General features: G+C 42.6%; 1 protein-coding gene across 7 annotated transcripts in view; it reads left to right on the top strand.

The window, feature by feature from the left end:
• The first annotated feature begins 11,316 nt into the window (after positions 1–11,316).
• ELMOD2 (ELMO domain containing 2) overlaps positions 11,317–13,900 on the top strand; it is a 31,691-nt gene continuing 29,107 nt past the window's right edge. Inside the window, exons 1-3 of one of the 7 annotated variants that reach the window (XM_042935437.1) lie at positions 12,177–12,375; positions 12,516–12,537; positions 12,638–12,786. In XM_042935437.1, coding sequence (XP_042791371.1) covers positions 12,645–12,786 — 142 coding nt within the window. In that variant the 5' untranslated portion in view covers positions 12,177–12,375; positions 12,516–12,537; positions 12,638–12,644. Of the gene's footprint in view, positions 11,499–11,581; positions 12,088–12,176; positions 12,376–12,512; positions 12,538–12,637; positions 12,787–13,900 lie in introns of those variants that run through there. The other 6 variants (XM_042935434.1, XM_042935433.1, XM_042935438.1 and 3 more) reach the window with 6 other exon arrangements.

Raw genomic sequence — 13,900 nt, 5'->3', positions numbered from 1 at the left:
CTTCATTGATCACCCACGTATAAAGAAGTTTCTATGCTCTTTGAAAGCCTGTAGCCCTTGGGTTCTCTCTCAGGACACTCAGTCTGCATCACTTATCTGTTACGTACGTATTTTACTCCCTTTACCATGTTAGAAGTCCCTGAAAGAAAAAGATGATGCCTTACATATCTCCATATCATATTCCCCACTGTGTGCTCCAGGGTGTTTTACAGATGAAAGGTGTTGATTGAAACACAAGCCTATAGTACAACTGGGCTATGTTCACAACTAACCACTATAGTCACTACCTGCTACCATTCAAGCCAACAATAAGTATCACTCCAGGAAATCCAGTAAAGAATGCAGTAGTGTTTTCAAAGACCTTCACACCTCCCTTTTGTGATTTGTTTTCTAAAAGTATTGGCACAGGGGCGCCTGGATGGCTCAGTCGGTTAAGCGTCCGACTTCAGCTCAGGTCATGATCTCACTCTCGTGGGTTCGAGCCCTGCGTTGCGCTCTGTGCTGACAGCTCAGAGCCTGGAGCCTGCTTCGAATTCTGTGTCTCCCTCTCTCTCTGCCCCTCCCCTGCTCATGCTCTGTCTGTGTCTCAAAAATAAATAAAAAACATTTAAAAACTTTAAAAATAAATAAGTAAAAGTAGTGGCACATTCAGAGCACAAGGAAGTGGAGAATTGCCAGGCTAAATAATTGCTAAATACTTATAGGAATAATAACAGGGATGAGAAGAGTATCCTATGGGGTTATTACCAGCATTATAGCCCTCAGGGCTTCTAGAGTTAACTTTAGTCTAAATGGTGGTCTCGCGACTGTTATTAGTACAGCAGAATAAACTTATTAGTGGAGACAGATTTTTCTAGTCTTGTATAAATATAGGATCCTGAAGGTGAAAACAGTCTGAAAGATAATAACTTGATAAAATGCCAGTTGTCTTGGTCCTATTTTCTGTTTCAAGTGATTTAGAATTAAGTCATCTGTGCCCAGGGCGAGTGCCATCTGTTCAGCACAATTTGGGTAAATTACAGTACTGAAAGGAACTTTTATGGATCATCTAGGACAGCCGTTGTTCTTAAACAAGAATCACCTAGACACCTTGTTAGGCAGATTTCTGGGCCCATGCTCAGTTTCTGATTCAGCAGGGTAAGGTTGGGACTCCAAAATTTGCATTTCTCACAAGTCCCAGATGATACTGATGCCTCTGGTCCAAGAGATGACACTTTGAGAACCACTTCATAATAATAACACTGCATGGAATCAAAGGTTGGACTTAGAAAAAGGTATAGATTGCCTAATTTATTCTCTTTGCTCAAACCATCCCAAAATACCCATTTATTTTTTTTAATTATTATTTTGTTTTTTAAATTTTTTTTAATGTTTATTTATTTTTGAGACAGAGAGAGACAAGAGCATGAACGGGGGAGGGTCAGAGAGAGGGAGACACAGAATCTGAAACAGGATCCAGGCTCTGAGCTGTCAGCACAGAGCCCGACGCGGGGCTCGAACTCACAGACCGCGAGATCATGACCTGAGCCAAAGTCGGCCGCTTAACCAACTGAGCCACCCAGGCGCCCCTTAAATTATTTTTTTAATGTTTATTTACTTTTGAGAGAGAGAGAGAGAGACAGACAGACAGACAATGTGTGAGTGGGCGAGGGACAGACACAGAATCTGAAGCAGGCTCCAGGCTCCGAGCCATCAGCACAGAGCCTAAGATGGGGCTAGAACCCACGAACCACGAGATCATGACCTGAGCTGAAGTCAGATGCTTCACCGACTGAACCACCCAGGCACCCCCAAAATACCCATTTAAAAGACACCACATTAGGGGCGCCTGGGTGGCTCAGTCGGTTAAGCGTCTGACTATGGCTCAGTCACGATCTCACGGTCCGTGAGTTCGAGCCCCGCGTCGGGCTCTGGGCTGATGGCTCAGAGCCTGGAGCCTGTTTCCGATCTGTGTCTCCCTCTCTCTCTGCCCCTCCCCTGTTCATGCTCTGTCTCTCTCTGTCTCAAAAATAAATAAACGTTAAAAGACACCACATTCTCTGCCACCAGCGAGGGGGATTCCATTATGTGCCCTGGTAATTATATTCTACAAGTTAACAATATTTATAAAAATTTATTTCCTACCCCTGAATGTACCAAGATGGGCCTGGTTAGGTAAACAAAACAAAAAAATAAAAATAAAATAAAACCAAAAAAAAAAAAAAAAAAAAAAAAAGCTTTCAGTTTCTAGGATTGCCTCCTGAATTGAAAGGCTGTAATCCCACCAAAGGGGCCTTGCCTAGGTGAGGGCTGAAATCAGCCCTTGTACCACCTGCATTCTGCTGCCGGGTTGGTTCTGTTGAGAGCAAGGAGTGCATCTTGTACGAATGCACACAAAAGCATCAGGTAGGCGGCTGAAGCCTCACCGTCCCTGGAAGGAGTGAACAAGGACAAGACATTGTCTTGTCACTAACACTAGGAAGCTGTGTAGGTACCACATAGGGTACTAGAAAAGCAGTAGAAAAACAAGCATGGCTTATAAATCACAACCCGAATGATAGTGCCACTCTGTTACTGTTGGGGCAGGGGTTCAGTGGTCCTGTGTCACAGTTTTTCTCCAGATTACCCTGGCAGAGTTTTCAAGCCAGACGTCGAAATCGGCTTCAATCTAATTTTCAGGGGAGAACAGCTCTTAGGGCTTCTCCCGTCATCAGCCATGATGTAGCTTCACATCTGAGAGAAACCACTGTAGTAAGTATCATTCTCTTACTCTCAGACATTCTTGAGGACTAAGAATGACAGTCTCTTTTCCCAGCATCGCCAGTTACTTGTTCTCCTTCTTGTAAAATGTCGTCTCTTTTCCATTTATCACCTGTCAGAATACAAACCTGGTCTCCCCTTCGGTTCAGCCATACTCTCAACCCACAAAAAGAGCAGTGGTCGGAAACTTGCTGGGGCCTCCCCTTTGTCCATTCCGGGGGAAGTGGGAGGCTTGCCTCAGTCAAGTACGATGTAGCTATCTTCCCACCCTATGGGGTGACTGGGAGTGAGACCTATAGCCAATCCTTGTTTGGCCACAAGATGTGAAGTTGAGTAGGGAAAGGGTTAACATTAGGCAGGGAGAGATAAGGGAGTGTCAGGGAGGCAGGCAGGAGCTGTAATCTGGAGGCTGAAGAAGGGGGGATTTCAGGTCGGGGGTGTGGGTGGATAAATGTATTCCAGACCTGCCTAGGCTAGATGTCATGAGTGGAGTCTTACAAACTTTCTGATAAAGTGCCAATAAAAATTCAGGGACAGAAATCCTCTGTGGCTACCCAGTCAGGACCCCTCTCACTCTTGAGAGAGCTTTATACTTTCCCCTCAATTAACTCCATTGCTTTGCTCACTCTCTGTGGTCCTCGAGATTCATTCTTCGAATCCTTGAGACAAGGACCAGTGTCTCTCCCACCCTCCTGTGACAAAGTCACTATCCAACACAGGGGATTCCTTAAAAAGATGCACATTTAGGGCGCCTGGGTGGCTCAGTCGGTGAAGTGTCCAATTTGAGCTCTGGTCATGATTTTATGCTTCATGGGTTCAAACCCCACATCAGGCTCTCTGCTGTCAGCACTGAGCCTGCTTCAGATCCTCTGTCTCCCTCTCTCTCTGGCCCTCCCCAGCTCACACTCTCTCTCTCCTCTCAAATAAATAAACATTTAAAAAAATATGCACATTTATGTCAAAAGGAATGGAAATTGTGTCTTGGGCAGCAAGTCTTCCTTTCACTGGGTCTTCCAAGGGTAGTGCTGGTCCCTTACCCATGGGATCCACTAAAATAAATTTGTAAAGTGGGAGAGAGAGAGTCAGAGCACCATCCTCCACTTCTTCACTCCCATTGCAATATTGTGATTTATAATAAGAAATATTGTGTCTTTAGCTGGTCCTGGCACAGAGCTCCTAAAACCCGTGCAATTTCCTAAGATGAAGAGTGATAAGAGTGGTTTTTGTTATGTTAATAAAGTCGCTTTCAGAAAGCACCTAAGTAAGGTGGGATGTGGGGGGTGTTAGAACATTTAGTCCCATCTCCCTGACCTCTGAGGATGGGAAAGGGGCAGGAGATTGAGTAAAAATCACCAAGAGGGGCAAAGTAATAAAGGCTCCATAAAAAAAACCAAAAGATGGGGGGAGGGGAGCCTAGGTGGCTCAGTTGGTTAAGCTTCCAACTCGTGGTTTCGGCTCAGGTCAAGATCTCACAGTTTGTGAGTTTGAGCCCGGAATGGGGCTCTGCACTGACAGCACAGAGCCTGCCTGGGATTCTCTCTGTCCCTCTCTCTCTGCCCGTCCCCTGCTTGCATACTCTGTCTCTCAAAATAAATAAACTTAAGAAATGAAACAAAACAAAAGGACAGGATTTGGAGAGCTTCTGGATTGGGGAATACATGGAGATTAGGGGGAAGTGGAGCTCTCAGAGAGCGTGGAAGCTTCATGCCTCTTTCTCCATATACTGCCCTATGTTCCATATGACTGTTCCTGAGTTATATTCCCTTATAATAAACCAGTAAGTAAAATGTTTCTCTGAGTGCTGTGAGCTGCTCAAGCAAATTAACCCAACCTATGGAGGGGGTCTTTGGAACCTCTGATCTATGAGAGTAAGTCAGAAGCACAGGTGACAAGTTTCAAGCGGTATCTGCAGTAGTGGGTGGACGAGAAGTATTGTAGGACTGAACCCTGTAGGATCTGACACTATCTCCAGGTAGATAGTGTCCGAATTGAACGGAACTGTGGGTTACCCAGCTGGTGTCTGAGCATTACTTGGAGGTGTGGGGGAAAAAAAAAAAAAAAAAAGAAAAACCTATACACTGGAATTGATGGCCAGAATTGTACCCATCCCCAGCACTCAAAAAAGCCATTCCTCCTTTACTACCCCTCTATTTGGACAAAACACATTTCACCTAACTGATCTAGCCAGCCCTCCGTATCTTTTACATCGTATTTTCAATAATGTTTCAATGACCAGTTCTAGCATTGATTTAACAATTACTTTACAGGTAGCAAAGAATTTGATGTGTCCGTATCATGTTGGGATTTGGGGGGCCTACTTCTGCACACCGGAATGTAGAATGCATTCTTTGGTCCAGAGTTTAGAGCAAGGCAAAAGGGCCCACAGCAACCACACAGCTGGATGCAAATAGGCTCATTAAGCGACCCACCTCGAAATAGCCAAAGGCCCTAACTGTCCACTTACAACCAGGCACCCTTCTTATGATTAGCAAAAAAGGGACAATTCCATATGTCCCCATACTCTCTCACTCTGCCCTAGAACTGTGGGCCCTCACCACCACCTGGTCACAAACAGTCTCTCCTTTGCTGTCCTGCCCACTGCTCCCTGGCAGTGTATTCAATAAACTTTTATCTCTTTTATTCGGCCTTAGGTGAATTGTTTCACCACCCGTGCCACCAGCCTTCACCGGATCAGAGTGCCCCACATTTGGTGCTCCCTGCGTCATCCTATTGACACAGCCCACACAGAGAGAGGTATTATAGGGAACCAAATAGCACTGGGCAGTGTTTGTTTGGGCTTTAGTCCAAGACAGAATAAATGTCAAACTCATTTGGATCCTGTAGGGACTGCAAATAGTAATCTTATATAGTTCACTGGCTTTTATGCTTGGATCCTTTTGCCCAGGAGATTTTTCTGAATGCCATCTTTAAGTAGCTAATTTTGTTGCTGTTGTTATTAGCATTCAATAGTCTCTTACCACATTAGTGGCACAGGTAAAACACAAGTGGAATACATCATTATTCCACGCACTATTGCATGGCTTTGGCTCACTGTACCCACTTAAATTACGTGGCTACTTCTAGAAAATGGCAGGGCATCAGCTTGCCATTTCATCCTCCTCCTGAACAACTCCATTCTCTCTTTGTTTTAATGTTTATTTATTTTTGAGTCAGAGAAAGCACGAGGAGGGGGACAGGTAGAGAGAGAGGGAGACAGAGGATCCGAAGCCAGCTCTGTGCTGAGAACAGCAAGCCCTATGTGGGGCTTGAACTCACAAACCGAGATCATAATCTGAGCCAAAGTTGGACGCTCAACTGACTGAGCCACCCAGGCGCCCTTCACTAACTCCATTCTTATGATCCACTACAATTGAGGCCCCATAGGGTCTTCCACAATTGCATCACCTACAATAGGAGTATTCTTCATGTTCATGCACCAAGATTCTCATTTGGTTACTGGCTTATGACCATTTAAATGTGCACACATTGCCCTGAGTTTAAAAACCTACATTCTTCCTGCACTGCCATATATACTGCCCTCAACTTGGCCCCTTGCATGAACTTACCTTGGCATTATTTCACTGGGTTTTTACTCCATAGAGCAAATAGTAGCTGACTTTTATATGGCAGTTTCTATGCCACAGGACTTCTCATGGATAAACCAAGAAAACTTACCTTTGTTTTTGTTTGTTCATTTTTAAGAAACTTGTTTTATTTTGTTGAAAGGGGAGTCATGAGATTCAGACGCTTCAGCAAGAGAAGTGAACTGCGAATCAGTCCTAATGCCAAATGCTACTTGGTCATGGGTGTGTTGTAACTCCTCGGAGGTCCCTCTGAGGACACGAAGTCCATTTTATTTGAGAACTTTGTTGTGCAGCTTCGTATTTATCACAACCTCCTTTTTTCCCCTGTTATTACCCATGAAATATCATAGGTAGTTCAGATCTTCATTTGCTCAAGTTGTGGGGTTTGTTTTCATTAGAGCCCAACATTATGCTGGCAAAATGGCTCTCTAGCGCCATCATTAGGAACTTTTTGAGTAAAAATATCCCAGTGGTCGCCACAAGGCGGCAGTATTATCTACATCTTATTCAAAGCTTCCAATTTGCTTGTATTCTGGCATCAGAAACTTCTAAAATTATCCGTGAATGTATTAGAATCGTAGGGTCTCAAAGCATACTTAGGCCACTGCCCATTATATATTTTTCATAGCTTGCCAAAAAGTTCATAAAGGTATTGTGCCTTTTTTAATTGGCGGAGTCCTGGAGGGAGAGTTATTTATTATTTACTGTTCACAGAATACCTCTGGTAACCGAAAGTTATGTTGATAAATTTAACTGATTGTGGTAAGTGCTGAATTTTACCTGAGTTAATGAACCATTTGCGTAGTCATATCTGCTTCTACTTATCTCAAATCTTCTGAGTTCCTTCCTCCAAGGGGGTAATGATCATAATATCATCACTGCAATAAATTAACTTCATTTTGATTGTGATCATGTCTACATCCAATCTCATCAATTGCGGCAGTGAATTGGAGAGGTCAGATGTCTTGGGGAAGGACTCTCAACAGATATTACATTCCTTTTCATGGACAAGCAAACTGTGCTTGATTTCTGAGAGTGGGATCAAGAAGACAGAACCAGCTGAAATGATCACAAAAACTCTCAGTCCCAGTTAGCCTGTTGAACCTCTTACAGTTTTTACAATGTCTGGCACAACAGACGTTTGTTTTTGTTATTTATTTATTTATTTATTTAGAGAGGGAGGGGCAGAAAGAGAAGAAGAGAGATTATACTCTGTGCAGTCAGCACCGAGCTCAACATGGGTCTCAATCCCACAACCATAAATAAGATCCTGACTGGAGCCAAAATCAAGAATCAGATGCTTAACCAACTGAGCCACCCAGGCACCCCCAGACACTTGTTTAAATCATGGAGACTACCTTGTTGAAATCGTAATAGTTAACATGTTGTTTTCCAGAGCCTTCTTTTTTGGTCCTGGGTCGCAGAAGATTAATACAAAGCATTAGTGGAGATTAGCTCTTCTGCTCTCCTTTAGTTACTGAAAGGTGAGATTTTCTGTGTCGTTCCAGAATCTGACACTACCCAATATTTACTACAAAGGAAGGTTTGGGCAATTCTCAGGGCTTTCATTTTGCGTGTCCAACTAAAATTACATGAAGGCAGACTTCTCTGGCTCTTAAAACCTTTTGGCTTTAAGCTGGTAGTGACAAGGACCATCATCACGTCGATTCTAATTATATATTCAGGTAAAGTCAAGAACTGGATAGTTCTTCCTTTCTTATTCATCTTTGGCTTCATGGTGATTCTGGTGTTACCTACCCCAACATTCTCATATGCTCCACTTGTCTTTCCAATGCCCTGTAGGCACTATGCTACATATCACACCATCATTCAATAATCCCCCAAAAGTATTCCACTATCCTCTGCTACTCGACATTAACAATATCAAGCAATCTCAGACCTGCTACCAGGGCCCAAATGAAGATTTCTTGACCCTCAAGTTAACTGTCATTTTCTCCCACAACCTTAATAGATGAATTAAAATCACCATCCTGTGTTAAACACACCTCTCTTCCCTATTTCTCTTTAGCATCATTGGCTTTAAACTCTTCCAGGCTGGGATCATTGGAGCTGATCTGATAGGTTAACTTAGGTGAGGTGGATGCAGGGCTGGAGTAGATTTCCCTCATCTCAACTATTACTACCAAACGTGCTAATGAACCCCTTGTACATCGTTTCCTGCTTCTCTATTCCAATTTCCTGCTTCTCTATTCCCTCTCACCCTCTCTTCTTTTTAAAAACAATCATACAAATCATTTGACCTGATTAAATGTTTATTTCCTTTGTTCTGGTTACCATTTTCACTTCAGTGCATTAGCTTACTTGTGAATAGTTTAAACTTTCTTTTCATTGGTAAAGCTCATTACCGGTAGCTAGGGGAAACAATCTGCTTTGGCATTCTGTGTATTTCCTGGTTCTCCCACTAAAAGAATCTGATGGTAAACCATATACATGTGAGGTGTTTCCCCTCATTACAGTGTCTAAAATAGTATTTAAAATAGTTTTAGAAAAAAATAGTTTTAGGGAAGTACAACACAAATCATAAAACCTTAACATTTTTAATGCTTCCACAGAGATAATCCATCTCACTGTTAGTGAAAGGAATAAATTCTTCTCAGTATAAATTTCCTTCTCACTATGCTGTATTACAGACCTCACATACTCCAAAAGGGGGTATTTAATTTGATATTAAATACCAAAAGGGGATATTTAATTTGAGTCCTTTATGAATCAAATACTGAACACTGCAACAAGTTGTTAACAGTCATGCCAAACAACATGTCCATTAAACAATTTGTAAAATTTTTTTATGTTTATTTACTTTTGAGAGAGAGAGAGAGACCGAGATGGAGCATGAGCTGGGGAGGGGTAAAGAGATGGAGACACAGAATCCGAAGCAGGCTCCAGGCTCTGAGCTGCCAGCACAGAGCCCTACACGGTGCTGGAACTCATGAGCCGTGAGTTCATGACCTGAGCTGAAGTCAGCCAGCCACTCAACTGACTGAGCCACCCAGGTGCCCCATGCAATTTCTAAAATTAATAGTGCTTGATTGTTTAGTCTGAGAATCCAAGAAAACAGGGATTCCTCAGTACTACTCAAAAATATAACCAAACATCATTACACTGAGGCCTTTGTTTTCCATGTAGGTGATTTGATAGGGCCAGCTACAGCACACAGGTTAGTTCAGAGACCTAAGTAGGTTCCACCTTCTCCTTAAACCCAGAATTCTAATCTCAGGACTTAAATACCATTTAGCCAGAAAACCAAAGAGAATAAGAGAGAGAGAAGGCCAATCTTCCCCGAGAGACAAGAAGGGCTTCATGTATCTGCCAGTTATATGCAAATGAATTAGTGGAAAAGAGGAGAGGCAATCATATGCACATGACATTTTAACGTACAATGACCTTGCTTCCAATAAATGCAGTTCGATCAACTTTTCAGGTTCTAACCAAACAGGTTACCATTACTTTCTCTTAGAGAAAAACATGGACAGAAGTGGGCCATGGGCAGCATGGAGACAAGGCGAGAGTTCCTCTGTACTCCCGACTCTCAGCATAGCAAATTTAAAAGGTAAAAAGATTATATATAATTGCACCACAGGATTATTTCACTTTAAATCATATAAAGGTCTTGTGTAATAATTGGAAGACCCTTGAAGTAGAAATTTGTTTCTATTTCTTAACTTGCCAAATTGGCTGTGTACTTTGCCTTTCTGGATCTTTTTTATGTACAATAAGAAGTGTCCACTGAGATGATCTCTAAGTTCCCTTCAAGATCAAAGATTCTAGGGGCGCCTGGGTGGCTCAGTTGGCTAAGCGACCAACTTCGGCTCAGGTCATGATCTCACAGTTCGTGAGTTCAAGCCCCGCGTCAGGCTCTGTGCTGATAGCTCAGAGCCTGGAGCCTGTTTCAGATTCTGTGTCTTCCTCTCTCTCTGACCCTCCCCCATTCATTCTCTGTCTCAAAAATAAATAAACGTTAAAAAAAAAAAAACTCATTAAAAAAAAAGATCAAAGATTCTATGATTTTATTATTATAGTAGATGGTCAAATTTCATTACCAAATTGATTGTTGGTTGCTTTTACGGAGCAGGGATGATGGCTCAACCTTCACATGTCTAATTTTCTACAATTTAGTACTTTTTAAAAAATATGTTGATTTAAGTGTGGAAAAGTGTGTATTGCTGCTTCAATTTGTGTTAACAAGGGGCTGCAGGGACTATACAAATATCACTTGCGAAAACACTCCTGGAGGTATAAACAAAAAACTGGCTGCTTTTGAGAAAAGGGGTTGAGGGATTAGGAGTTGTGGGTAGGTAGGGGTAAGTCATTTCTTAATGGAAGTTGTCCTTCTAACTTATATTCTACTCTCCCCTTGTCCTTTCTCCTCCGGCCACACTGGCCTTCTTGCTATTTCTCAAATGTATGAAGTATGCTCCTGGCTCAGGGCCTTTGCACTTGCATTTCTAGTGCCTGTAATATTCCTCCTATAGAAACTCAGGTTTAGGACAAAGTTCAAATTCCTTTTCTCAACATACAGAGCTCTACTTTTTTGCCATGCATTAGCCATGGGCAAGTCATTAAACGTAAATCCTGTTTCCTCTTCTATAAAGTAGGACTATTAATAATCACTTCGCAAGATTAAGATTACACGTAGGTGAAAGCGCTTTTGTAACCTTGGTGCTCTGAAAGTTACCAAAAGTACGCTGTTTCTTCCGTGCTTGGAGTCTAGGGGTAGTACAGTTTCAATCAGCGGAAATGACCTAGGTTTAAGGCGAGAAAAACCTCCAGAGCTGCACTTTGAGACCAACCTTTGGCGCCGGGTTAGCCTCCAGGTAGCCGTTGCCAGGGAAACCGTTGGGAGTCCGGAGAACAAGAGCACGCGCGCCGGCTATTCAGCGCTACCTCCTTTTAGCGTTAGCAATTGGTGGAGCTCGGGCCAATCGTAGTGGCCGGAGGGGCGGGGGCGGGCAGGGTCCCGGGAAAGGCGTTCTCGCGGCCTCGCTCCCCCACTTCCGGGTCGCGGTGCTTGCAGGGAGCGCTCCGCGGGTAGCGTCGTTTCCGTTGCCGGCTGTTTGCAGTTGGGGAAACCGAGGCAGCTCCAGCTTTCCCCCTAGTTCTTCCGCTCCTGTGAGGTGGCTGCTGTTTCTTTTCCTCTCGCCCCGTGCTGCTTCGGTGCGGCTGCGCTGAGGGCGCGCGGGCTAGTTGAGACCCTCGGTGTCCTAACGAAAACCGTGGGGCGTCCAGGCCGGCGGGGCTTTGTGCGAGCCGTACCTTCCCACTCGCGGCCAGCGCGCGACCTGGGCTCGGCCAGGCTCCGGAAGGGGGGGCTCCGCGCAGCCACTCCCCGAGGTCTGGGGAGCTCAGGCGCCTCGAAGCTTGTGTTCCCTGCGCTTAGCAGTTCTTGTTTCTTTTGTCCTATTGAGCGCGGACTAGATAGAGTCATTTTAGAGTAACAGTTCAGCCGATCTCTGATGATGGGCGCTGCTTCTGCGCTGGCCTGCGGGGATTTCAAATTTGACAGCCCCCTCAGACCGTAGTCTAGAGATGATGTATCTAGGGAATGTTGAAGACAGGAAGGAGATAAGCGTTTTTATTTTAAAGTAACTCCTCACTTGTATTCCCCCCACCCCCGCTTCATTTAGAAGCTCAAGATTTTTCTAATGGCATAAAGATTCATTTCGGTTGAGGGTGTAGTTTGTTACTTTTCTTAGTGTTTCTGCCCTTCTCCTGTTGAATGGAAAATCAACAATTATTAGCCAGGGTGCGGTCTACTTTGTGTTCAACTTATATACTTCAATTTGTAAGCCATATGTAGTGGGTTTTTTTTTTTTTTTTTTTTTTTTTTTTTTTTTTGCTGGAATCTCCTTGACTGTGGGACAGATGTAACTGGAATTATACATAGGGGTTAAAAGAACTCTTCCTTTTACAAGCGATTCTGATATAAGGCATATTTGATATAATTGTTGCTAAGTTGGGCCCCTTTTGTTCTTGAACTGTTGAGCCCCATTTTCAAAGATGAGAACATAGGGAACTGAGAACTTGAATCTAAGTAAGTAGTTTGATTTTTACAGTTAATTCCTAAAAAGTGATAAATTGGCCATTTGACCATCCGTCATTTAATTGATCTAAATGGTATTTATTACTTCTGTCTTTGTTTTCTTACATGCCTAAATAACTGCTACAAAGTAGACCCAGTGGAAAAGCATGATAGGTATAACTTGGGATTTGATGAGTTGGATAAACTGTAAATTTTTTTACATTTTAAAATCGAATTCAAGGTCATTAAATCTGTCATATATTTCCTTCTCCAGGAAAAAAATGTTTATTTCTTTGTGGGAGTTCTTCTATGGGCACTTTTTTCGATTTTGGATGAAATGGCTCTTACGGCAGATGACCGGAAAGTGTGAATTGCAGCGAATTTTTGATACCTATGTAGGTGCACAAAGGACACACAGGATAGGTAATGTTACTTGAAAAAGGGTGATTAAGTAATCTGAGTGAATATTTTTTTCTCAGTATTCATAGTGGCAGTTGCACTCATTGTGTATCCTGATCAAGAAACTTAGTTTTTAATCTTTGAAATCTAGCTTTGAATGATTTCTGCTCTAAAACTATATTATGATTTTATAGGAAAAGAAACGTTATTGTTTAATTCCACATCTGTGCAAAGAATGATCTTGGCCCGTAAAATTCATCAGTTATGCCTTAGATTATAGTTGCAACCTATTTTCCAGAGAAAAATTTCTGTATTTCTATGCCCTTTGAAATTTTTACTTAACTGGTGGGGAAGACTGGGTGTCTGAGTCTGGATCCACTTTTATATTCATCATCTTTCATCAGTCTTTTAGTGTCTTATGTAATTCATGAAAGAACAGTAACAGGTATCTAGTGATCCCTGGTAGAGATTATTGCACTCAAAGTCTGCACTGTCCAGTGTTGTAGCCAGCAGCCACATGTGGTTATTGGGCACTTAAAATGTGATTAGTCTGAATTAAGATGTGCAGAAATATATAATATACACTGGGTGTCAAAGACTTTATATGAAAAAGGAATGTAGAAAAACCTCATTAATATATGTTGAAATGATAATGTTTTGGATATATTGGGTTAAAATATATAAAATTGTGTGTGTTTTATTCCAATGTGGCTACTAGAAAATTTTTAAAGTACACATGTGGCTCACATTTTGCCTTGCATTATATTTCTGTTGAACAGTGGTGCTCTGTTACCTTCTAAAATTCATCAGCTTTCAGTGCTTAATTGAAATTATTGCTTTAAATTAGAACACAGAGGAGTGAGAAATATGGTTGAGGTCATCACTCTTTGACCAGAGTAAGGGAGATCAGGAATTGGTTACAGTTCATGTTCACTGTGTTAAAGGGAAAATCATGACTTAACCAAATCCTCCTTTGTGTTGAACAGCGTGCTTCAAGGAAGAAATTCACCCCTGTGAGATCTGGGGGGGGTGGGTGTTGGTATCCAAGGCAACTTGGGAAGAATGAGAGATATAAGGACGGAGTAAGCCTCAGGGCAGCTGGATGATTGAAGTTTAATTACTTCCCTAGTTTTTTCAC

Source organism: Panthera leo, chromosome B1 (assembly GCF_018350215.1).
Source record: "Panthera leo isolate Ple1 chromosome B1, P.leo_Ple1_pat1.1, whole genome shotgun sequence".
Lineage (NCBI taxonomy): Eukaryota > Metazoa > Chordata > Mammalia > Carnivora > Felidae > Panthera > Panthera leo.
This window is presented reverse-complemented; position numbering and strand designations above follow the sequence as displayed.